The sequence below is a fragment of the Geotrypetes seraphini genome, chromosome 11 (assembly GCF_902459505.1).
Source record: "Geotrypetes seraphini chromosome 11, aGeoSer1.1, whole genome shotgun sequence".
In the NCBI taxonomy this organism is placed as follows: Eukaryota; Metazoa; Chordata; class Amphibia; order Gymnophiona; family Dermophiidae; genus Geotrypetes; species Geotrypetes seraphini.
Window position 1 is genome coordinate 58354872 of NC_047094.1, and position 24470 is coordinate 58379341.

Sequence of the window (24470 nt, forward strand, 5' to 3'; positions counted from 1 at the left end):
CGAGGCCCCGGGATCCATAGAGACCTGCGATCGACAGGGCGAATATGAGCCACAGGGATCCTCTAACTCCGGTCCCGGAGGAGACACATCCAACGAGGAATACCCCATATGAGGCAGTTTCTTCTGCGGTGATACTGTAGAGTGCCAAGAGGAGTGCCTCGAAGAATGCCTGGACCGATGCCCCTCCCGGTGCCTGGAAGGGGATCTAGAGCGGTGATGTTTAGAATGGTCCCCAGAAGCCTCCAACGAGTAGATGGGACTCGAGGAAGTATAACGCAGAGGTGGGAGATTCGACGCCTCTCGAGACGCAGTCCAGGCCTGATAAGGAGTGCGGAAGAACTCTTCCTGTGTATTGCAATGCCCAGGGCTTCGATTACTCGAAGAGGGATTCCACACCTCTTCGTCCAGAGGCATAATGGGCTCTAAAGGGGGCATGTCATTAAGAGAGGCCCGCCTCGAGGGACCGGCCGCCAATTGCCGCTCTTCCTCGCCGAGTAGTGAGAGCGAACGGTGAGGAGGAGGAGGAGGGGGCGGTCCGCCTCCCGGAGGCAGAACCGGCTGGTCACCCTGGATCGTGGCTATCAACTTGGGTCCCATGGTGGTCATGCTGAATAAAGCAGAAGCGGTGGAAGGCTTCACCGGTGCAGGCGAAGCACTGGTCGAAGTCGAAGCTGAGGGTTCCTTAGCAGCTTCCATCTTGAACATCGACTCCCACAAAAAACAGCGACGCTTAAACGCACGTACTGTGAGAGTGGAACAAGGCTGGCACGATTTCGGAAAATGTTCTGGACCAAGACACTGCAGGCAGCGTCGATGCGGGTCCGTCAACGAAATCGCGCGCTGGCACTTGCTACACTTTTTAAAACCGGTAATTGGCCGGGACATAGGCCGAAAAAGCTCCGCCGCAAGATCGAAGGAGCGGGGCCTGAGCCACGCGGCCGACCCGGTCGAATCACTGGAAGAAATTTTTTTTTTTTTTTTAAGAAACTAAATGAAGAAAACACACGATAAAGAGTAAAAGAACTCAAAACCTCGGCAATAGAAGGCAAAAAAAACGGGTTTTCAATTAGCGCAGAATTGAAGTAGAACTTCTCAGCTCCGCAGAAAGAAAAGAACTGAGGAGACACGCCCGGACCATCGGGCGGGAAGGCACTGGCGCATGTGCGGTACGGGCATCTCGAAACTTCTGAGTTTCTGCAAGCAAGTATGCTTGTGAGACGTCCGTATTGGGGCTCTGTCGGATGACATCACCCACCTGCTTGTCCTGGGATAAAGAAGATTATCAAAGGTAAAAACCTAATCTTCCATTCTATTACATCCTTTCCAGATTCCAAACTCTAGGTGACGTACCAAAGCAATAGCAGCATCTAGGGAGGGACAGAAGAGCCTACCCTCAACACCAAGGTCCCAAAAGTGGTATCAGATTGTGCCGTCACATCCACTCGGTAAAACCAGATACAGGTATGAAGAAAGAACCAAGTACCCGCCCTCCAAATTTCAGCTAGATGAATTGCTCGAAACTCCGTCCATGACACAGCAACACTGCTAGTTGAATGGGCCTTAAGAGAAACCGGTGACTGCTTGCCGCGGGCGATGTAAGTCATGGAAATAGCCATACGAATCCAATGAGTGATCGAGGTTTTAGAAGCCGGTCTACCTCACCGAAACGAAGTAGTCAGGACAAAGAGATGATCAGACAGCCGGATGTCATTAGTCTTCTTCAAATAGTGGAAGACGACTCTCCTGATGTCCAACTTGCATAAGATCTGATCCTTTCACTCCAATCCCATGGAGCGAAACGCAAGCAAATGAACCTCCTGGATGACATGGAAATTGGAAACCACCTTCGGCAGAAAAGAAGATACTGTACAGAGAACCACCCCAGCTTCCGTAATCCATAGAAAAGGTTCCCTGCACGAAAGAACCTGAAGCTCTGATATATGCCATGCCGAGACAATGGCAACCAGAAAGACTGTCTTAATCATCATAACTAAAAGGGAAGCATCTTTCAAGGGTTCAAATGAGGCTTCCACAAGGTGCTGCAGAACGATGTTAAGATTCAACGTAGGGAAAGGATGACACAAGGGAGGGCACAAGCGAAACACCTCTCTCAGAAAACTGGTCATATTGGGATGAGCAGTACACAAACTGGAAACCCTATGTGCTTGGAAGCATGAAAGGCCTGCTAACTGAACCTTAAGGGAAGCCACAGCTAAACCCTTATCCAAGCCTGCATGAAGAAAACCCAGAACTACTGGAATAGGAGCACATTCAAGCTCTGTCGCTACTACCAGGTCCTTGGCATACCATTGTTGAAAAGCTTTCCAGGCTTTGACTTAAGAAGCCATAGTAGATGGTTTCTTGGACTTCAAGAGTGTCGAAGCGACATCAGAATAAGTATGCACTGTCAAGGCTAAGCACTCAAGAGCCAAGCAAATAAGATCAAAGTGATGTGGGTTCTCCATGGGCATTGGACCCTGACTGAGAAGGTCGCAATGAAAAGGGAGCTTGAGCTTCCGATCCCACTGAAGATGTACAAGATCCACATACCACGGACGACGAGGCCAGTCTGGAGCCACTACGATCACTAGGCATGGATGTGATGCAATCCGGCAGATAACCCGACCAACCAGAGGCCATGGAGGGAACACATAAAGGAGTTTGAGAGCTGAGTTTGTTAGATCATTTGTAGTTCACTGTTACTGTTCAGCTGTTCTTTGTTAGCCACATGGATCTGCAAGGTTTTATGGGATAAAAATTTTATGTTATGTTATGAACCAAGTGCTGCATGGTAAGATGGAGCGCTTTTTATGAAAGGGGCCTTTCTTCTGGGTCCAGGACTTGTCAATTGAGGAATGTGCCTGTCGACTCCAGCCACATGTGGTGCAGAAAGAGACAGATGATGCAATTCCGCCCAGCGAAATAGCATGTGAACTTCCTGGCCCAAAGAAATGCTTCTACTGCCCCCTTGATGATTCACATAGAAACATGGAACATGACGGCAGAAAAGGGCCACGGCCCATCTAGTCTGCCCACACTATTGGCCCACCCCCTAACTACCTCCATGAAGAGATCCCACATGCCAATCCCATCTTTTCTTAAAATCTGACACGCTGCTGGCCTCAATTACCTATTGTGCAACCACCATGGCATTGTCTGAGAATACTCGCACCACTTTCCCTTCCAGAGTGGGCTGGAGAGTGAGTAATGCCAGCCGAATAGACGGAAGCTCCAGACGATTGATCAACTAACACTTCTGATGTGGAATCCATTGCCACTGAATGGCGCGGTCCACACAGTGAGTACCCCAACCCGACAGGCTTGCATCCGCCATGACAGTGATTCAAAGAGCTTTGTCCTGGAGGTGTGCCTTCCCCTGAATCCATCAGTGCAGACTGCTACAAGCAGGTTCCTTCCAGGGGAAAGGCATCTAAAGTGGTTGAAACTGCAGAAACCATCGAGAGAGGAGGGATTCCTGCAAAGGGCACATGAGCGTTCTGATCCAGGGGACTGCCTCCAGGGAGGCCAACATGGACTCCAGCACCTGGAAATAATGGTAGGCTGTGGGAACTGGAAGATCCAGGAGATTTCTGATTTGCCTCTGAAGTTTCTGTCTGCTTAGCTTGGGAATAAACACACATCCCTGCAAGCTGTCGAAGAGACCGCCCAGATACTCCAAGGTCTGTGAGAGTGTTAACTGGCTTTTTTTGAAGTTGACAATCCAACCCAATTGTTGTAGCAGAGACACCACAATTTCTACTACTCGCTTGCCTGGATCAACCAGTCATTCAAGTAAGGATGGACCTGGACACCCTGCCTGCAGAGAAAGGCTGCTACAACTACCATAACCTTGGTGAAAGTGTGGGGCACTGTTGAAAGCCCAAAAGATAGAGCTGCGAACTGGAAATGCTGTTGCAGAACATGGAAAGCTCCGGGTAGATTGAATATGGAGGTAAACTTCCATGAGATCCAAGGACGCGAGAAACTCCCCAAGAGAGACAGAAGCTATTACTGTGTGCAAGGTTTGCGTTCAGAAATGAGGAATCTGCAAGAAGCTATTGACTAACTTGAGATCCAGAATGGGTCTCCAGTCCTTTGAGCCTTTCTTTGTCATGATGAAATATAAGGATTATCTGCCTAAATCCAATTCGTTTTCCATTTTCCAGAACGGGCTCTACTGCTCGGATGTCCCAAAAAACACTGCAGGGTAGCGTGTACCTTTGATTCCTTTTCCAGCCGACCTGCCGGAGAGTTCAGAAACAAATCTGGAGGCATGTCCAGCACCCATTTATCCAAGGATTTGTGAGTCCACGCCAGACTCTTGATATGAAGGAGCCCCACCTGACTTCTGGTATCATTGGGCTTTTTAGGGGCAGCAGTGGCATGGGATCTGGACACCTGAGGACGTCTTGAATTGGAAGAGTTGTAACAGGAACAGTATCCCTGGGAATACCTTTGAGCAGAAGGGCCCGAGGATCCCTGATGAAATCTGTGGGAGGGATGAAAATTACTACAGTCCCCTCCCAAAGTCTAGCAAGACATGCTCACCGGGAGAGACTTAGGACAACGATCAGCAACATTGGCCATGAGGTCATATAGACCTTTTCCAAAAGGAAATTGACTCTTGAAAGGAAGTCTACTCAAAGTGGCCTTGGAGGCCGAGTCCCTAGCCCAATGATGGATCCAAAGAGTCTAGTGCACTGATACCACGTAAGCCGAAACCTGAAAACTCTGATGAGATTATAAGGGCGTCCGCCACATAATCCACAACTTCCATCACCAGGTGGGGGACAGGCATCCTCCTCCACAGCGAGTACATGGCGCAATCTTGTGTGACAAGCACACACCACAATGGAGGTTGCCGCTGCAGCCTTGATACCTGAAGAAGCCACCTCAAAAAGCTTTTTCAAGATAATGTCCACTTTGAGATCCTGGGAGTCTTTAAGCATTACACCCCCATCACAAGGCAAGACTGTGTGCCGAGTAACCTGCACCACAGTGGAATCCACCTTGGGCTGCTCAAAAAAACTGCTGAAAATCAAGAGTCAGTGGTAAAGCATAGCCATAGATTTAGAGAGCCAGAAACAGCTTTCTGGGGTATTCCACTGCTCCATCACCAGACTGATAAGATGTAGGTAGGATGGGAAAAGGACAGTGCATTAGAATGTTTTGCATTGCGCTCACTGGACCCACATAAGTTAGCCAAACTAAATGTGGATCAATCTGATAAATGCTGGTCCTGAAATAAAGCTCCAGGCTCACTGCCACATATGCTATATGATTGTGAACTACTGCAAACATACTGGACATCAGTATAGAAAACGATATGCTCTATACTAGACATTAATGATAAACTGACTTTGAAAATTTTAATAACGGGGTTATGTGAACCTGAGTCATCACTATCAATGGATGCTCATAAAGCTTAATACTCTATCTTTTTATACCTAGTGATTAAGAATGTATTATCATCATGGAAAGACCTATCTAAGGTTGATTCAAACGTGGTGGAGTTCAGTGTGCATGTAATTTAAAAACAAAAGGGTATTTGCAGAAAAATTAATGTCCACTAAGAATTTTAATAAGCTATGGGAACCTGTAAGAAATTATTGTAACTATTAGATACCTGTGTACTCTCTCATGACATTTATATGATATAAAGCTGATTACTACTTTCAGATTACCCTATTTTTGGCGACTGATATATTACTGTTTATGTAGGCATTTAATCCTATTTATTTTGAATTGTGAATATGGCAGTGCTATAGCACACCTTCTCCTGCTTGAAGCTATGTTTATGGTATAGCTCTGTTGAGTTTAGAATCCTGCTTTTTCCTTGTTGATGCTTTATACTAGCTATGCTGTATTTGATCATTGCTGACACAGAGTAAAACATGTATGTATAAGTATTGTTTTCTTTTTCTGTATTGTTATCTATAATTCCAATAAAAAGATTTGAACTAAAAAAAAAAAGAACGGTCTATGACTGAACACTGAGACATTAAAGGTTGAGAGTCCAACTTAAGCACTTTCAGAGCATCAACAATGGAACAGTGGACAGAGACAAACTTAAAAAGTCTGTAGATGGTGGGGTCCTCACTCAAATCCAGATTCTCCAAGGCATCGCACTGACTAGTTCTGGCAAGGATATCAGCAGCATCCAAAATAGACAGTGTCTGGAGATAGGATAGGCATAATATTTGTGTGACAACTAATGTATCGAGATATGTCATTGCTGGATGAGAGAGCTCCTGCACAGGGACAGCTGACACTGGAGGAACCAGCTTGGAAGAAGGCAACATGCCCTCCATCTGCGTCAAAGAAGCCAAGCCCAAAGAATATGCTTTCCTTAGGAGCTAAATGAAATCTGGGGGGAAAAAAAGAAAAATCATACCCCTTGGTCACTGCTGGGTCCAGCTGAGTTGCCTGTGCTGCACCAAATGAGTCCCCAAACTCAGAAGGCAGGTGTTTTGCGCCAGGCTCCAGTAATGCCTCTGGGTGAGACTTTTTGCCCAAATCACAGATCCAGGTCAGCCCCCCCCATCCCCTGGAGGACCCACAGGAGGTGAAGCCTGAAGCTCCCACCCCCTCCCTTGGAGTGCTGTGGTATACGGACGCTGTTCCGGTGCCAATCTGGTGCAATCCATACATGAATTTTACAGATATGGGGCTGAGAAGTCCATTTCAACAAAATTGAGGGGTTGTGAGGCAAAAATCAAGCTTAGAAAATAAGAACCAAGATAGCAGCCGCCAGAGAATTCACACTAAAAATGGCAAAAATAAAGAAAATCTGAAAATAAACAATAGCAATTTGGGGTAGTGGGAGACCTAAACCTTACCCTCAGAAACTCTGAAAAAAGCTCAGTTACTTACCGTTAACAGGTGTCATCCAGAGACAGCGGGCAGATATTCTCACATATGGATGATGTCATCCACGGAGCCTAGTACAGATAATCTAAAAAGTGAACTATCACTTTAAATTTTAAGAGCTTCACGACTACTCACACCACGCATGCCTTATCACTCGACATCCGCTCATGTCCCTCAGTTCCGTAAGTAAGCTACAAAGCCAATCAGGGGAGGAGGGTGAGTTGTGAGAATATCTGCCTGTTGTCTCCGGATAACACCTGTTACGGTAAGTAACTGTGCTTTATCCTAGCACAATCAGGCAGCATATTATCACATATGGGACTTCCTAGCTTAAAGAAATGGGACGGAGGGAGAGCTGGCTAAATAAGAGAATAAATGATAGTTAAAACCAGTTGGCCTAAGAGAGCACTACATCTAGAAAGAAAATTCCAGCCAGTGGACCATCATGCCCAGCAGCCCACTTCCACGGCGGCCCTTAGGTGAAAGAACAGAGCCCCGAGTCTAGCCTTACCTGCATACGTTCTGGTTCAGCAGGAACTTGTCTAACTCGTCTTGAATCCCTGGAGGGTGTTTTCCCCTATAACAGCCTCTGGAAGAGCATTCCAGTTTTCCACCACTCTCTGGGTGAAGAAGAACTTCCTTACGTTTGTACAGAATCTATCCCCTTTTAACTTTAGAGAGTGCCCTCTCATGCTCCCTACCTTGGAGAGGGTGAACAACCTGTCTTTATCTACCATGTCTATTCCCTTCATTATCTTGAATGTTTTGATTATGTCCCCTCTCAGTCTCCTCTTTTCAAGGGAGAAGAGGCCCAGTTTCTCTAATCTCTCACTTACAACAACCCCTTAACCATTTTAGTCGCTCTTCTCTGGACCCTTTAGAGTAGTACTGTGTCCTTCCTCAAGTACAGCAACCAGTGCTGAACGCAGTATTCCAAGTGGGGGCGTACCATGGCTTGGTACAGCGGCATGATCCCCTTCTTAATCATTCCTAGCATCCTGCTTGCCTTTTTCACCGCCATACATTGCGCGGACAGCTTCATCGACTTGTTGACCAGTACTCCCAAGTCTCTTTCCTGGGTGGATCTCTCCAAGTACTGCACCAGACATCCTGTATTCGTGGATAAGATTTTTGTTACCGACATGCATCACACCTTACACTTATCCACATTAAACCTCATTTGCCATGTTGCGGCCCATTTCTCGAGCGTGTTTATGTCACGTTGCAGGTCTTCGCAATCCTTCTGCGTCTTCACTACTCTGAATAACTTCGTATCGTCTGCAAATTTAATCACCTCGCTCATTGTACCAATTTCCAGGTCGTTTATAAATATGTTGAAGAGCATGGGTCCAAGCACCGAACCCTGCAGCACTCCACTCGTGACGCTTTTCCAGTCCGAGTATTGTACATTTACCTCCACTCTCTGCTTGATAGTGAAGATGGAGAATAAGCATGTTGTTTCAAAAGAGGAGGTGGACGTTACGAAGATCCATGTTGCTGAGGTCTAGAACGCCGCACTGAAGAAGAGGACTTTTGTGAAGTAGGAACTCGATGCTGCAGGAGAGAAAAGGAAGAACTGTGAGAAGAAGAAGCCTATGGAGAGGAAGATTTGTGTGGAGAGCTAGTGTGACATTCTCGTGCAGGAGATCCTATAGTAGAAATCTGATGTTTCAATGGATCAGTCACAGAAATACTTTGAGACTCCAAAGTGAGATCAAATTGAGCCAGTACTGAAGGAGTTGACTGGAGGAAACACATGAAGTGCGACAAACACATTGGCAATTTCCCTGCGGAAAAAAATTATTAAGTTTTCCTTGAAAAGACTGCACCAGTACCGATAATGCACCAGCCAGTAGTGAGTGTGCCGCAGGCTGCCTCGAAGTGGGTGACTTAGAAGATGATGCACCCAGCATGAGAGAGACTGCTTGGAGGTCTGCAGATCGATGACATTGTCTTGTGGCCTGCATTGAGAGACTCAATGCTGTTGAGGCCTGCAACGTGTGCTAAACTGCAAACACCAGTACTGTAGGCATACCAACCGATACTATCAGAGCCACAGGATGCTTTGGTAAGGGTAACCTTGATGAGGATGCACACCTAGATGGAGAGACAACCTCAAAGTCCATGGATCGATGGCATCACTGAGAGTTCTGCATTGAGAGACTCAATGCTGTAGAGACCAGTGACACTTTCTGGGAAGATGATGTGGTAGCTGGCTTTCCCGATGTGGGAAGAGGTCCTGATGTCGATGCCGATGGTCTCGTCGGAACTGACTCCGAAGATGGCTGGACAGCCATAGGAGAATCAAACAGCTTTTTTGCTGAATGTGACGGGCCTTAAGATATCGCTTTTGAAGAGTGGAACATGGTGCAAGACTCGATCCGATGATCATGCCCCAAACACTGAAGGCACCAGCTATGAGGGTCCATGATGGAAATAGGTCTTTGACACCAGCAGAACTTCTTAAACCCCAACGCAGGCTCTGACATGGGGAAAACTTGTTCGACTAGATTGAACTCAACGATTAATAAAGAAAGAAAGTTCGCTGAAAGAAAAATCTGAGACCATAGCTCGAGGAAAACACAGATAGAAAATAAATATTCTCTGGAAATATATATATAATTTTTTTTAAACTTTAGAAGGCAGTCACGCATGTGCAGTGCGGGTAGTCATGAAGCTCTTAAAATCTAAAGTGATAGTTCATTTTTTTTAGACTATCCATACTGGGCTCTGTGGATAACATCATCCATATGTGAGAATTTGCTGTCTGAGATTATGCTGTCTGCTTATCCTAGGATAAATGAGATTTACACAGTTCCACAGACCATCCCCAAAGCTCCCTTAAGGAAATAATAGAGGTGCACTTACAGTCTGTGAAATGCTTGCCTGCCAGCTTTTTACACTGCAGTTGAATGGAAGAAAAGGATTTTCTGCCTCAGAACTACTCCAAAATGACCAAACCTGAAAGATCTTCAGACTGCCAGTCAGACGGACTCAGACTGTAACCTCCGGCCCCATGGAACCTTTCCATGTGACTGGGGGTGGGAAATGCAGCCTGCACCTTGAAACTTGGAGGGACTTTTACTCAGGATGCATAAAGCCTGCGCAGGACAAGCAAACTCTCAGGAGAATGGACCCAGAGTTAGAGAAAGATGGCACACAGCAGCCTGGCTCTAAAGGTCCACCAAAGTTTATCTGTGAAGCAGCAGTCCAGCTCCGCGGGACTGCATCCTTTCCTCCAGCAGAGGACACTACAAGGAGTCTCACAGCACTGAAACCACCGAGAAAAACTAACTTAAGGGGAAAAAGATGCAGAGCAGAGCAGAAGACTTCTGCAGGGATTACTTGCAGAAATTGAAACTGTAGGGAACTCTAATACGCTCTCTAAGGTAGGAGCCGCACATGCTCAGAACAGTTTGAATTTCTGCAACTCCCAGATTGTGGTACGGGACTGAACATCTACAGTATGGAATCTGGAAGGGTCGTAACAGAAATTATGTTGTTTAGTCTTTAAGACTTTGTATTTAAGGAGAACTTCCTGATAATTTCAGGTTTGATTAAGATAATAAGGGGACGATTTAAGCATTGTAATTATGATCATTTATTCTGGCTTTTCTACCTATAAAAGGTGTAAAGTACAAACAGGCACATCAAAAATCTTAATGTTATTCTGCAGTACAGATATGGAATTCATTACCTTAAGATAATCATGTAACAACCTCATACAGTTTTTCATAAAAAGTTAAAACTTGATTTTTCCATGAATTCTTTATTTATTATTAAAGTCTTGGTATGTTCATTGATAAAAAAAAAAAAGAACAAATATGAATTAATATGAAAAAAAACAGTAGTATATAGTCAATAACATAACAAATGTGTTATCCATACAAATATTTATTTTAGTATTTATACACTGTTTAGTAAGCAGCATAAGAAGAACATAAGAATAGCCTTACTGGGTCAGACCAAAGGTTCATCAGTCGCAGTAACCTGTTCTCACGGTGGCCAATCCAGGTCACTAGTATCTGGCCAAAACCCAAAGAGTAGCAACATTCCATGCTACCGATTCAGGACAAGCAGTGGCTTCTCCATGTCTTTCTCAATAACAGACTATGGACTTTTCCTCCAGGAAATTGTCCAACACTTCTTAAAACCAGCTATGCTATCCGCTCTTACCAAGATCTCTGGCAATATGTTTCAGAGCTTAACTATTCTCCGAGTGAAAAAACATTTCGTTCTATTGGTTTTAAAAGTATTTCCCTGTAACTTCATCGAGTGTCCCCTAGTCTTTGTAATTTTTGAAGGAGTGGAAAATCAATCCACTTGTACCTGTTCTACTCCACTCAAGACTTTTTAGACTTCAATCATATCTCCTTCTCAGCCTTCTATTTTCCAAGCTGAAGAGCTGTAAACTTTTTAGTCTTTCCTCATATGAGGGGAGTTCCATCCCCTTTATCATCTTGGTTGCTCTTCTTTGAAACTTTTCTAGTGCCGCTATATCTTTCTTGAGATAAGGAGACCAGAACTGAACGCAATACTCCAGGTGAGGTCACACCATGGAGCGATACAGAGGTATTATAACATTCTTAGACTTCTTAATTATCCTTTTTAATAATTCCTAGTATCGTTTGCTTTCTTGGCTGCTGCCGCACATTAGGTAGAAGGTTTCATCGTATTGTTTACAATGACATCCAGATCATTTTCTTGGAAGCTAACCCCCAAGGTGGACCCTAGCATCCAGTAACTGTGATTGAGGTTATTCTTCCCAATGTGCATCACTTTGCATTTGTCCACATTAAATGTCATCTGCCTGCTTGGGAAGGTGGGGGGGAGGGGTTTGTTTTCAATTTTGGTTTTGTTTGGTACATTTAAGTCTGTGAAGGAACCACGCGGATTACTTTCTAGTGTCTGTTTTACTCTTGACTAATTGTATTATTGTGTTTTGTAATATAAAAATAAAGAAAAATTTAAAGAAAAAAAAAATTCATGTCACTTGGACACCCAGCCTTCCAATTTCCTAAGGTCTGCCTACAATTTTTCCACAATCTGCATGTGACTTAACAACTTTGAACAGTTTAGTGTCATCTGCAAATTTAATCATCTCACTCATCGTTTCAATTTCCAGATAATTTATAAATAAGTTAAATATTTTTAAAATTTTTATTTATTCAATTTTCTATACCGTTCTCCCAGGGGAGCTCAGAACGGTTTACATGAATTTATTCAGGTACTCAAGCTTTTTTCCCTATCTGTCCTGGCAGGCTCACAATCTATCTAATGTACCTGGGGCAATGGGGGGATTAAGTGACTTGCCCAGGGTCACAAGGAGCAACATGGATTTGAACCCACAACCTCAAGGTGCTGAGCCTGTAGCTTTAACCACTGCGCCACACTCTCCCCTGTCCCAGTACAGACCCCTGCAGCAATCCACTGTTTATTCTCCTCCATTGAGAAAAATGACCATTTAAACCTCCCCTCTATTTCTATCCAATAACCATTTCCTAATCTACAACTGAACTTTGACACCTATCCCATGACACTCTCAGGAGCCTCTCGTGAGGAACTTTATCAAACGCATTCTGAAAGTCTAGATACACTATATCAACCGTCTCACCTTTATCCACATGTTTATTCACACCTTCAAAGAAGTCAAGCAAATTGGTGAGGCAAGATCTCCCTCAGCTGAACCCATGCAGACGGTCTCATTAAATCATGTTTGTCTACGTGCTCCACAATTTTATTTTTTATACTTGTTTCTACCATTTTGTCATGCACTGAAGTCAAGCTTACCAGACTAATTTTCCGGATATCCTCTGGAACCCTTTAAAAAAAAAAAATCAGCGTAACATTTGCCACCCTCCAATCTTCAGGTAGTACAGACAATTTTGGCGACAAGTTACAGACCACTAACTCAGGCTGCTGAGAAAACAGAGAAAATTTGAGTCTTTTACTCTGCCTTCCTATTAAACCCTCCTGGCTTGCTATCACCATTATTGAAACCTCTACTGGGATTCCCTAAATATCCTGTTTCAATAGTATCCTTTCAAGGACACCTCACACCAAACCATCCGCTCGTGGGTGACTGCCTGCTTTCCTTCGCATCTCTGTTTTTTAAAAAAATTTTATTAGATTTTCAATTTAATTACCAAGCATAACTTGTACAGAAAGCAAAATTAGACTTATGATTATTATTCCATCATTGTTGACAATATCCAGAAAACAGAAATAAATTAGACTAATTATGTTCAAGTCCTCAAATTGGTTCCAAAATGTTATGATCTAGTGAGAAACAAAAAGCAAATTCAAAATGTAAAGGCTAGACAAAGCATTGAGTTAGGTGTATATTTCATTAAATAGGGCTCAGGATTGCTCTTTTTCCAAGTGGGATAAAGACAAAAAGGTTGTCAACTGGATTGGTTCATAGAAAACATTTAACAGCTTAATATAGAACAATACATTTACAAGGGTGCTTCAAATAAAAGGTGGCACCCAAAGATATAACCCCAGGCTTCATTAACAAAAATTCTCGATGACGCCTCTGCGTCTCTCGTGTCAAATCAGGAAACATCTGTACTTTAAGACCTATAAATTCCTTTTGCCTTTTTTTGAAGAACAATTTCAACAACCATGTTTTATCAATTGAGAGAGCTACTGATATAATAAAAGTGTATGGCACCACTGCCTCTTTATCAGATATTTCCAACATTTCAGTTACATTTAAAGAGCTTTGAACTTGACTTTTTCCAGGAAGATAATATACTGAAGAAAAAGGAGGCAACGTCTCCTCCGAAATATCCAATATTTGAAGTAAATATCTTTTAAGCATTTCCCTAGGAGTTACAGACGTAAGCCTAGGGAAACTTATCAATCTTAAATTATTGTACCATGAGTTATTTTCTAGCATTTCCACTTTGCTTCTAAGACTATCATTATCTTTTATCAAGTTCTTATGCAATTGCTTGAAAGTTATCATGTCCTGGTCATGTTTCTGAAGCAGAAGATTAGAAGCAGTCACTTCAACTTTCATATCTTTAAGCTCTTTAGAATGTTCCAGTAGTTTCCCTTCAATTTGTTGTAGATTGTGACTTATGGCCTTAACAAAACCAGTCATAAGATCCCATAAAGACTCCAGGGTTACCACTGCTGGTTTCTCAGGTAGAATCAAGGGTTTAATGTTAAGAATGCTCTCACTAGTCTGTGAATCTTCTTGTTGTTCGCCCACCTAGCCCAAACCGTCCACCAAAGTTGTAATAGCCTCAGATGATCCAGCTGGAATTCCTAGAATTGGGGTTCCAGCCTCCAGGCTCAAGTCCAAGATATCCCTCACCTCTGGGGAAGAGTAGACTCCGAGCTCCGGGATTTCCTCACCCCTGGGGGAGCTAGTACTCCAAGGCTGCAGGGGCGGGGCCTTAACGTCAGGGCTCAACGTTGTTTCTAGCCCAAGAGGAGCTGCAGTGGCCTTCTCTGTTCCCTGCGTCATCAGCAGGCTGCTTCCAGACTCCACTGACACCTGCTGCATCCTTCTTAGGAGATCATCAATAGTGCTAACAACGGGCACCCCGGAGCGCCGTGAGGCAGTAGCAGCGCTTCAGCCCCTCCATTTCGGCATATCAGGTAGGAAAAAGTTCTCAGAAGCACAACTGTAGGATGGAGCTCTCAGCGCACGTCTGTTCAAGTCGCCATCTTGGATCTGCAGTGCCTGCATCTCAGTTTAAAAGCTGCTCTATCTCCTTTTTAAACCTTAGCACCAGCAACCTGGTTCTATACCAGTTAAAGTGGAGTCCATCATTTCGTAACAAGCTCCCCTTTTCCCAGAAGGTTGCCCAGTTCCTAACAAATCTAAACCATCACCTCAATCCCTGCACCATCATCTCAACCATGCATTGAGACTTCAGAGCTCTACCTGCTTCTTGGGTCCCGCACGTGGAACTGGAAGCATTTCTGAAAATGATATTCTGGAAGGTCTATAATAGTATAAAGAACATTAAAACTATGATGCAGAAGAAGTGCTCAAGTAATCTTTTAAAGTAGACCATTTTAACAATTTGAGACATTTTAGATTTTTTTAGCCAGATATTCTTATCTATAGTTAGTACATACCACATTCCTCCTTTTAGTATAGTCAACTTAGTTCAAGGTCTTCCAATAAATTAATATCATTTTAAGAGCTGACAAAAGCGTGTCCAATTAGTAAACAATTTGCTTCAGAGAGCTTGGATTGAAAGCAAATTGATTAAAAAAAGGAATTTATATTGTAAATCATCTGTTACATTACAAGTAAGTTTAAAAGTAGACCATTTGGAGGACCAATATTTATGAAGGGAAAAACAACCATAAAGTGACTGTCCCCAGTATGGATGCCCAAGATGATTTATCCCATCAGCTTCTTAGTTTACAGCCATCAATTATTTGTGAATTTTATTCAATAATTCATCTAAGTCTTCCTCTTTACCATGGAGAATAAAAGATCTAAGAATGAATCCACTTCCTATCACAATTGGCTTCAAAACGATCCAACCAAGGCTCACTATCTCTAGAAGGCCTTGATGATGATGTTACTGCATGATAAAGCAAATGCCTTATCAGGAGACTTAACTACAGTATTCTCAAAGACTTAATGCAACAAAAACATGCCGCTGATATCAAGACTGAAACTTTTTTATGGCAACTCAGTTCACTCAGCTAAACACCCAACTAGAGCTACGGGAAGAACAGGTTTCCGTTCATGATATGCAAGCCTCGGCTGTGCAGTGCCACTTGCAAAAAATAGAATCTTCTACATGATGCTGTTGAAAACCGCATGAAGAGAAATAATCTATGGTTACTAGGACTGCCCAAACTTACAGAAGGTAAGGAGATGATAAAAGTTCCTACAAACCTTCTTACCTTGGCTTTTGGGCATTAAATTTAATCCACTCCTGGAATTGGAGCGTGCTCACTGAGTGTCTGCAGGGTCTGCTACAAAACGATCGTATCTCAGGCCCATTGTTATCAATTTTCTACGATATATGCAATCCATGCTTGTGCTGCACACAGCCCCAATCTAAAAAAAAAACTTTAAATTTTGGAAGTAATAAACTTCCCTTCACGCCAGACCTTGCTCAGACAACAGCAAAATGATGCAAACACTTTTTAGATCTGTGCCTGAAATTACAGTTCATCGGAGCAAAGTTTGAGCTCTTCTACCCTGCAAGAATGTGAGTCACATATTATTAACACTATAAAAAATTATAATCACCTATTCAAATTGCAGAAATTTTTCCATGAATTCATATTAGGAAAGTACTGTAGCTCTAAACTTATTTAAAGAATTATAGTCTCCATATGTATTTTATTATGTGGTTTGAGTTTTGCTTTTTATAATCTTTTAAGTAACAGTAATTAACAGCAGAGAGAAAAGAACAGTCCATCCAGTCTACTCAATAGCTGCACACCTTATATATTCATGATTAAATTAAATTGTCTTTTTTCTTTGATAATTCTAGGTCACAGATTGTAGAAATCCGCCCTATACTAACCTTAGGTTCCAACTACCGGAATTCCCATCAAAGCTCACTCCAGCCTATTCAAACCATCTTATCATTTGCGAGATACAGACTAGAGAGGAACTCAGTTTCCCTGTCCTGTCCCCATGAGTTTTGTTGCTGTCCTTAAACCATTTCTGTAAGCTCTGCCTTAACCACACAAGCCTCGAACACTTATGATTTTAAAGTGTTTTAGGCTTGTGGAGATGAGGATGGAGCTTGCAGGAATGAGGATGGAGCTTGGAGGAATGAGGCAGGGACAGGAAAAACTCGCAGGAATGGGACAGGAAAATGAGTTCCTGCGGGGAAGGGGAAAAAGCTGTCCCCGTGTCATTCTCTAATACAGACCATAAAAATTTTCCCAGCACTGTCATGTTCCAAATTACATTGAGTTCCCGTTGAAGCCCTCCCAAGCCCATCCTAAACAGGACACAGATCGTGCAAGACTGCCCAGTACCAGTCTTAATTCTTCAATTTATATCATTCATTTTCTAATAGAGATTCTCTGTGTTCATTCCACTCTTTTTTGAATTCCGTCACAGTTTTCATCTCCACCAACTCTCTTGGGATGGCATTCTAGGCATCAATCACCCTCTCCGTGAAAATGAATTTCCTAACATTAATCCTAAGAATATCACCCCTCTATTTATGCCTAAGAATACCACAGCCTCTATTTATACCCTTTAGTTTTATCATTTTCCCTTCTATGAAGCACCAGGGCGGCAGTGGTCCTAAGCCACAAAGCATTTCTCCCTTAAGACCCAAAGTGGCAGAAGCAGGCGATGATCCTAAATCGCAAACCCCTTCCCTCCCTCTTTCTTACCTGAAGTGCAGCGATCAGCAAAAGGCAGCCTCAAAACAGGCTGCTCGCATCAAGCTCTGGCAGGGCCTTTCCTCTGATGCATCAGAAATGACACATCAGAGGAAAGGCCCTGCCGCGAACAGCCTGTTTTAAGGCTGCCTCTTGCAGATCGCTACGCTTCAGGTAAGGAAGAGAGAAGGAGGGAGGAAAGCTTTGCAGCTTAGGATCACTAGAGCTTCAGGGCAGGAGGGAGGGTAGTTAGTAGCTGCTGGTGGGCTTGAAGGAGAGGGGTTCGTAGCTGCTTCGGGGCTTGAGGGAGAGGGGTTCGTAGCTGCTTCGGGGCTTGAAGGAGGGAAGGAGGAGGTCTTTGCAGCCCAGGACCACTGCCGAGCTGGTGCTTTGGGGCGGGAGGGAGAGGGGATCATAGCTGATTTGTGGGCTTGAGGGAGGATGTGCGTCTCAGAACCGCTGCCGCTGGTCCTTCGGGAGACATTTGTTTTCGAAAAGGCAATTTTTTGCCGGTTAACTGAGACTCTACTGCATATTAATACTTTTCAAATATTTAAACATCTGTGATCACATCCTCTCCGTCTCTCCTTTCCTCTAGAATGTACATATTCAGGTCTTCCAGTCTCTTTTCATACGTCTTTTGGCGCAAATCTCCAACCATTTTCGTAGCCTTCTTCTGGACAGCTTCAAGTTTTCTTATATCCTTAGCCAAATACAGCCTGGCTGCACTGAAGTAATGACCAACCGAAACATCTCCATACAAAAAGAGGCACTTAGAGAGGTGTGTTGAAGTACTTGAGGTCCAGGATTGGCCGCCAATCCTCAGAGCCTTTTCTTGGGCACAACAAAGTATATGGAGTATCTGCCAAAGCCAGAGTCTGTATCTGGCACCCATTCGATTGCCTGAATATCGAGCAAACTGTTTAGGGTCACCAGGACATGGGAGGCTATTTCCGGTCAGCCCAATGGGGAGTCCATGATAACTTCTAGCACCCATCAGTCAGTTGTGTTAGCTTCCCAAGCCTCCAGAATTCCTGCAACCTGCCTCAGATCTTGAACGGAGGGACTAAAAGGCTGGCATCATTGAGATTTTTTGGGTTGCCCACCTGGATGAGATGTGGAATCCTGGGACTTTCTATTCATGGTGAGCCTCTGTTGTGGGCTCTGAAAGGATCTCTGGAATGAGGATCCAGAGAGCAGGTGTGAATGGTGTGAGACTTAAAAGAACCCACAGGTTTGCTCTTTCACAGCGAGGCCTGCTGTCTGGAAAAGATTTCAGACAGTGGTCCTGGACACTAGCTATAAGATCATCCAATCCCTGGCTAAACAGCACATTGACCCTGAAAGGAAGCCTGCTAAGAGTGGCTTTGGACGTGGAGTCCCCAGAATAAGCAGAGACCTTGCCTACTACCCGAGGCAGATCATACAGAGCAAACCACATATTCCACTTCTACCAGCAATAATTGGGACGGTGGCTCTGAAGTTGTTCCTCCATTACGTAACTTAGAATTGCATCCTCAGGCAACAAAGGAGGCTGCCACCGCAGACTTAACTGCCAGAGTCAAGGCCTCAACAAGTCCAGCCTACGATCCTGTTGATCCTTGTGCATCATGCCTCCCCTTGCTGTGCAGAGACATGTGTTTCGTTACCTGAGCCACCAAAAAGTCCACTTTAGGCACAGCAAACATATGCTGGAATCCATAGGATATAACTTGGACATTGCTTTTGCCACCTTAAGGGAGTCCTCAGGGTTCTTCCAGTGCTCAGAAATTAGAATTTTTATGTCCAAATGCCACAGAAAGGCAGTAGGCTGAGAGTGGATTGCGCAAAGCAGAGAACATTGGGTAGTAGGCTAAGGAGGATCAATTTTGATCTCCTTCAGAGACTCAATAAGAAGGTACGTCAGGGCATCAGACTTCAAAAGCCTGCGAACAGAGGGGTACTCGCCCTGGTCCACAGCAGCACTTATTACCTGATCTACCTCACATAGAAATGCATCGTCCTTAACTGAGGCTTCACTCCGGGAATGAGGAAAAGCTTCCAGATCATCATCTTCAATGACTCCATTCAACCAAGTTTCAGAGTCCAGGTAGACACAGGTCTTCTCAGAGGAACAGATACAGGACTATGGGAAGGCTGCGTGGCCAATCGATCTCCAGCTGACCCAGAAGAGCGAGCACTGCATATAGACTTGCCAGAGCAAGTTCACAAAGTCAGGCATAAAGGTCATAGAGGACCAAGAACCCTTTCAAGAGGAGGGTTAGAGCACTTTTTCAGTTTGGGGTCATCAGTGTCCTTACCAGGCACTGATGCTGCACTTTGAGAGGCTAAAATCATCCCCCAACCATCCCAACAATCCCTTGGCAGCCTTAATGAGATGGTCAGAGGCTAAAACCCAAGGTTCCCACCTCCCCATCTTTCACAGCGGAATATGCAGTTGCAGGGCACTCTTCCAGTGCCCAACCAGAGCAAACTTCACATGAATTCATGACATTGGAACCTGAGGTCTCCATCCCTGGTGGTTAGAATAAAAAACAAAGCTTTTTAAGAAAGTTTGAGAACATTAGAATTCAAATCAGAAAACTCCAAGATGGCTTGAAAAAAATGGCTGTAACTCCAATGGAGGACTATCAAAACCAGTGATTTTAGAATTTTTGGGGTGGGGAAACAAGGCTACATTAAAATATAACCACAAAAACAGTAAATTCATATCCCCCCCCCAAACTGTCCTGTGCCTACCCCAGGTCCTCTAAAGGTATCTGGAAACTGGAGAAGAACTCTGAGCTGCCTCTTCTGAATCTTTGGCTGCCAGCTGGGTCACTTGCAGGACTGAGCCTCAACCTCCGGGACCAGGATCCAACCGCCGCAAGAAGGGGGGGGGGGGAGGAAAGAGAAAAATGCAACATATAACATATGTGCGCCGAAGAAACACAATTGGTGTCTGTACAGCCTGTGCCAACACTCCTGATCGAGTCAAGGAATGAGAAAATAGTAGGAGAAATCCCCAAGCTCCACAGTTTAAGCAGGCTGGCTGAGCAGGTCCCCACAGGATCCATCTGTCTGCTGCAGACTGAAGTCTGCTCCTCTCACTGGCAGTCACTGGAGTTTTACTGGAACATGAAGTCCCGCACAAACACCACAAAAAAAAAAACAAAAAAGAAACAGAGCAGATCAAACTTACTCCTCTAGGCTCGCTTACAGAAGAAATAACTGACTGGGGGCAGCAGAGAGGAGGAGGAGGTGCTGAAATTTGTTATCAGTATCTCCTGCAATGGACTTGCGGGAGAAGATGAAAGACCCTTGGTTCAGTATACCATCCCTATTGCACTGCAAATTGTTAACTATTAAATGTTGAACCAGCACTATAGTTTACTTCTGACTCTAATTCTCAAGTCATGTACTGAAGAAATGTTTGACATTTTACAATGGGTAATATATACAGGTGTCTTTTTTTGAGAAATTTTGAATGAGTTAGCAGCATTAATGTCAGGTGTAGTTTGATTCACTATTACATTTTGGCACATGTTCAGAGTTTATAGCCAGTGAATGAATGAAACGAATGATAGTATTTATTGTGAATGTGTGACACTTTTGGTAGCTCAGAAACCACCGTTAAGTTTCTGGACTGCTGCACTCTTGTTACCAGTGTGATTATAACAAATGAGTTTATATTGTACTAGTCTTTAAGCCCGTTACATTAACGGGTGCTAGAATATATGTCTGCCTTTCTTTCTGTCTCTCTCCCTCCCGCTGTCTTTCTGTCTGTCTCACTCCCTGGCACCCTTTGTCTGTCTGTCTTTCTATCTCTCTCCCTGCTCCTGTGTCTTTCTTCCTTTCTTTCTGTCTCTCTCCCTACTTCCCTGTGCAGAAGCTGAAACAGCATTCCCTTCCCCCCACTTCCCTGTGCAGAAGCCGAAGCAGCATTCCCTCCCCCTCCATTTCCCTGTGCAGAAGCATTTTTTCCCTCCCCCCCACTTCCCTGTGCAGCAGCCACAGCATTCCCTCTCCCTCCATTTCCCTGTGCAGCAGCAGGATTTCTCCATCCACCCCTACACTTCCCGCGGACTGGCCGGCTCCCTTGCCAGAGTTATTTTTAAGTTTAAACGTGCTGCGGTGGCTCCTCTAACGATCCCCTGCATCGGTAGTGTTCTCTGACGCAGGTGCGGCTTGTGAGAGGAGCCGCGGCGGCACCTGTAAACTGAAAAATAACTCCGGCAAGGGAGCTGGCCAACTGGCAGTTCAATGAGAGCCACAACTTCAAAACGGAGCCCTCTGTCGGACACTCTCCTGCCACCGCAACCGCCACTCTCCTGCCGGTCCTCTAAGCCGACCACCATTGACAAAGCTGCACGCTCATGCGCCTCCAGCCACCGCATGCGCCTCCAGCTAGCGCAGGCACCGTGAGGACTGGCACAGAAGCACACCTCATGGCACCAGGAATCACGAACTTTCAACAGCGCATGCGCGCTCTAGGGTTTTATTATTATAGATGTTGTCAATGTTGCATGTGGTGAAATGTTTGACACTATTCATTTTGTTGTTTTAAAGATTTAGATGTAGCTTTTATAATTGTGATTTCTAAAGAAGCTGGCTTGACCCGTGAAACGGGTCCCATTGTGCTTGGGGTGGCATCAAAAAAAAGTGTGATTTTGAATCAATTTTTCACATTGTTAATGATTTAAATTATAAGTTTTATTTATATTGTGAATGAAGAAAGTGTTAGTCACATCATATTCAAGGATATTTATTGAGCATTATTACATTGGATATTTACTGAATATTATTACACTGAATTGGTTTAATGAATACATTAAAAGGTTTTTGAGGATTGATTATTGAAATCTGGAACTAGTAAGTCTCATAATTTGAGTTCCTATTTTACTGAACAGGTTTCTGAGATCGTTTTCCTCTTTGCAGTGCATCACCGACTGTGATTATTTCAGGGTCTTAGTTTGTGATTGATTCACACATGGGTCCCGCAGCCTGAGCTCAAGAATCTAATAAATCAGAAGTTGAGCAAACTCCCAGGGGAATAGATCCCGAGCCTCAAGTAACACAAAGCAAGCTGGCTAATCAGGTACAACCAAGGGTTGCCCTGCAAGTTGCAGTCCATCCTCACAGAGACTGCGTTCTCTTCCAGGCAGAGTAGCCCCAAATATGGGGTCTTCTAGCACCAAAGTCTCACAAAAATCAAGTAAAAAGACCTAAAAATAATAAAAACCACAGATCAGATCAGAGCACTCCTTCTTGGTTCACTTGCAGAAGGAAAAACTGAAGAGGGAGCTATACATCACTGGTGAAGAAGTAGGAGCTGAAAGATGTGATTGACATCCTTCTGAAAGTGATTCGTGAGCACGGATTGATCACCTAATTCATGGACCCTTTTGTGCTATATATACTCGAATATAAACTAAAATTAAAAATGGAGGCATTGGTTTATATTTGAGCCTCCTTCTAAAGATGGTGCTTTTTTCCTCCCTCCCGATTACCAATGCTGTTATCTGTCACACACACATCTGATGGCCGGCACTGCTATCCTCCACCCTGCCCCAAAGACAGGAACTATATCCTTCACCCCCTCCAATGAATGGCTCTGCTATCTCCTCCCCCCACCCCAACTGAAGACCAGCACTCCTATCCTCCACTACCTACAATCCCCTGCCCCAGACCAATATCGCACTACAGTTCTAATGCTCAGGAAGCCAATGTTAATGCTCTGTGTTGGGCTGGAAAAGGGCCTTCAGTGCCTGAACGTACTCAAGGCTTGCTGGTTCCTGCCCTCTTTGGGCTTCTTAAGGTAGTCCAGCAAACCTTGAGCATGTGCAGACACTCAAGACCCCCTCATCAGCTCTACACAATGCATTGGTGTCCACTTCCTGAGCACCAGAACTACAAATGCAATGTCGGTCTGGGGCAGGGGGAAATGGATGGTAGAGGATATAAGTACCTAAGCCAGTGTTCTCCAGCACTGTTGGTGGCCTCCTCTGTACTGTTCTTTTGCTGTGGTCCACCCCCCTCTGAAGCAACTTCCTGCTTCCGCTTAATCAGACTGAAGCAAAGGAACCGTGCAGAGGAGGCCGCTCAAGAGGATTGCTGCCACGTTGGTGACCTTGCAGTTTTTGTGGTGAGGTGGGCTTCGGAACCAGGTGGGGAGAGAGTATTTGGTGGAACTGGGGGAGCGAGGGAGGGAAGAAGAAGGGAGAGATCCCTTCATCCATGTGCCACTATCTCCTTCTCCCCTTTATTCATGTGTCCCTGTTCATCTACTTTCTGTGGCACATGAATAGAGGGGAGAAGGAGATAGTGGCACATGGATGAAGGGAAGTGGAAGAGGAGGGAAGAGACGATGCACATGTATGGAGAAAGAGGGAAGATATGGTGGCACATGTAATATATCTGTGTCTTCATAGCTATTATTTAGGTTCACATACATTGGTTTTTCAATATATCTGTGTCTTCATAACATGTATGGAGGGAAACATTTCAATAAAGTTGAAACTGTGAATGCTGGTTTTAAAAACTGTACTGTAAAGATCTATTTAAAATGCGATTATTCACCTGTAACCCAACATGTTTGTAAAAGTCCTGTTTGTCATATTCTGTGCATGTTATTACTGTAATGCCGCCTCAATATAGGCAGATGATAATTTTTTTAAATAAATAAATGGACTGAGTGAATTGGGAGAGAAGAGATGGTACACATGGATGGAGGAGAGGGGAAGAGTTGGAAAGATAGATAGATTTGAGATGGAGACAGAAAAATGGAAGAAAACTAAATATGAAAATCAGTGCCAAGATGGATGTTGTACAAAAAGTGAAGGGAAAAAAAGTAACAGCAAATGCATAAGGAGGCCTTGGAAACAAGAGTTAAGAGAACAGATGGAACAAGATGATCAGAGAAATAAAATTGTCAGATAACAAAGGGTAGGGAAAATGTTATTTTCAATTTAATGACTGGAATGTGTCAGCTTTGAAAATTTACATCTGTTTTTATATTTTGGACTGTTCAGGAAGAAATGCACTTCTTTCTGTTTCTCTTGTAGTGTACTGTGTGCAGAGTCTGGGATATTAGGGTTTCGTTTGTGTACAATAGTATTTTTTACTTTGTGGGATTGTATTTGAAGAGGGTATTTTTTGGTTTTCAGCATGTGTGACTGAGGCCAGAAACGTTGGTTAGTGCTGTGGCCCCAAGTAGGAAGATATTTGTCAGCTCTCCTTCAACTTTTTTGGACTCGAAACAGCTTCAGCTGAAAAATTACTGAATA

General features: G+C 44.0%; 1 protein-coding gene across 8 annotated transcripts in view; it reads right to left on the reverse strand.

Annotated features, from left to right (window-relative positions):
• CREBBP (CREB binding protein) overlaps nt 1-24470 on the reverse strand; it is a 676455-nt gene that overhangs the window by 227888 nt on the left and 424097 nt on the right. For 5 of the 8 annotated variants that reach the window (XM_033962544.1, XM_033962542.1, XM_033962548.1 and 2 more), the window contains one exon: nt 19945-20046. The exons of the other annotated variants lie outside the window; for them this stretch is intronic. In XM_033962544.1, coding sequence (XP_033818435.1) covers nt 19945-20046 — 102 coding nt within the window. The remainder of the gene's footprint in view (nt 1-19944; nt 20047-24470) is intronic. 8 annotated transcript variants of the gene reach the window in all.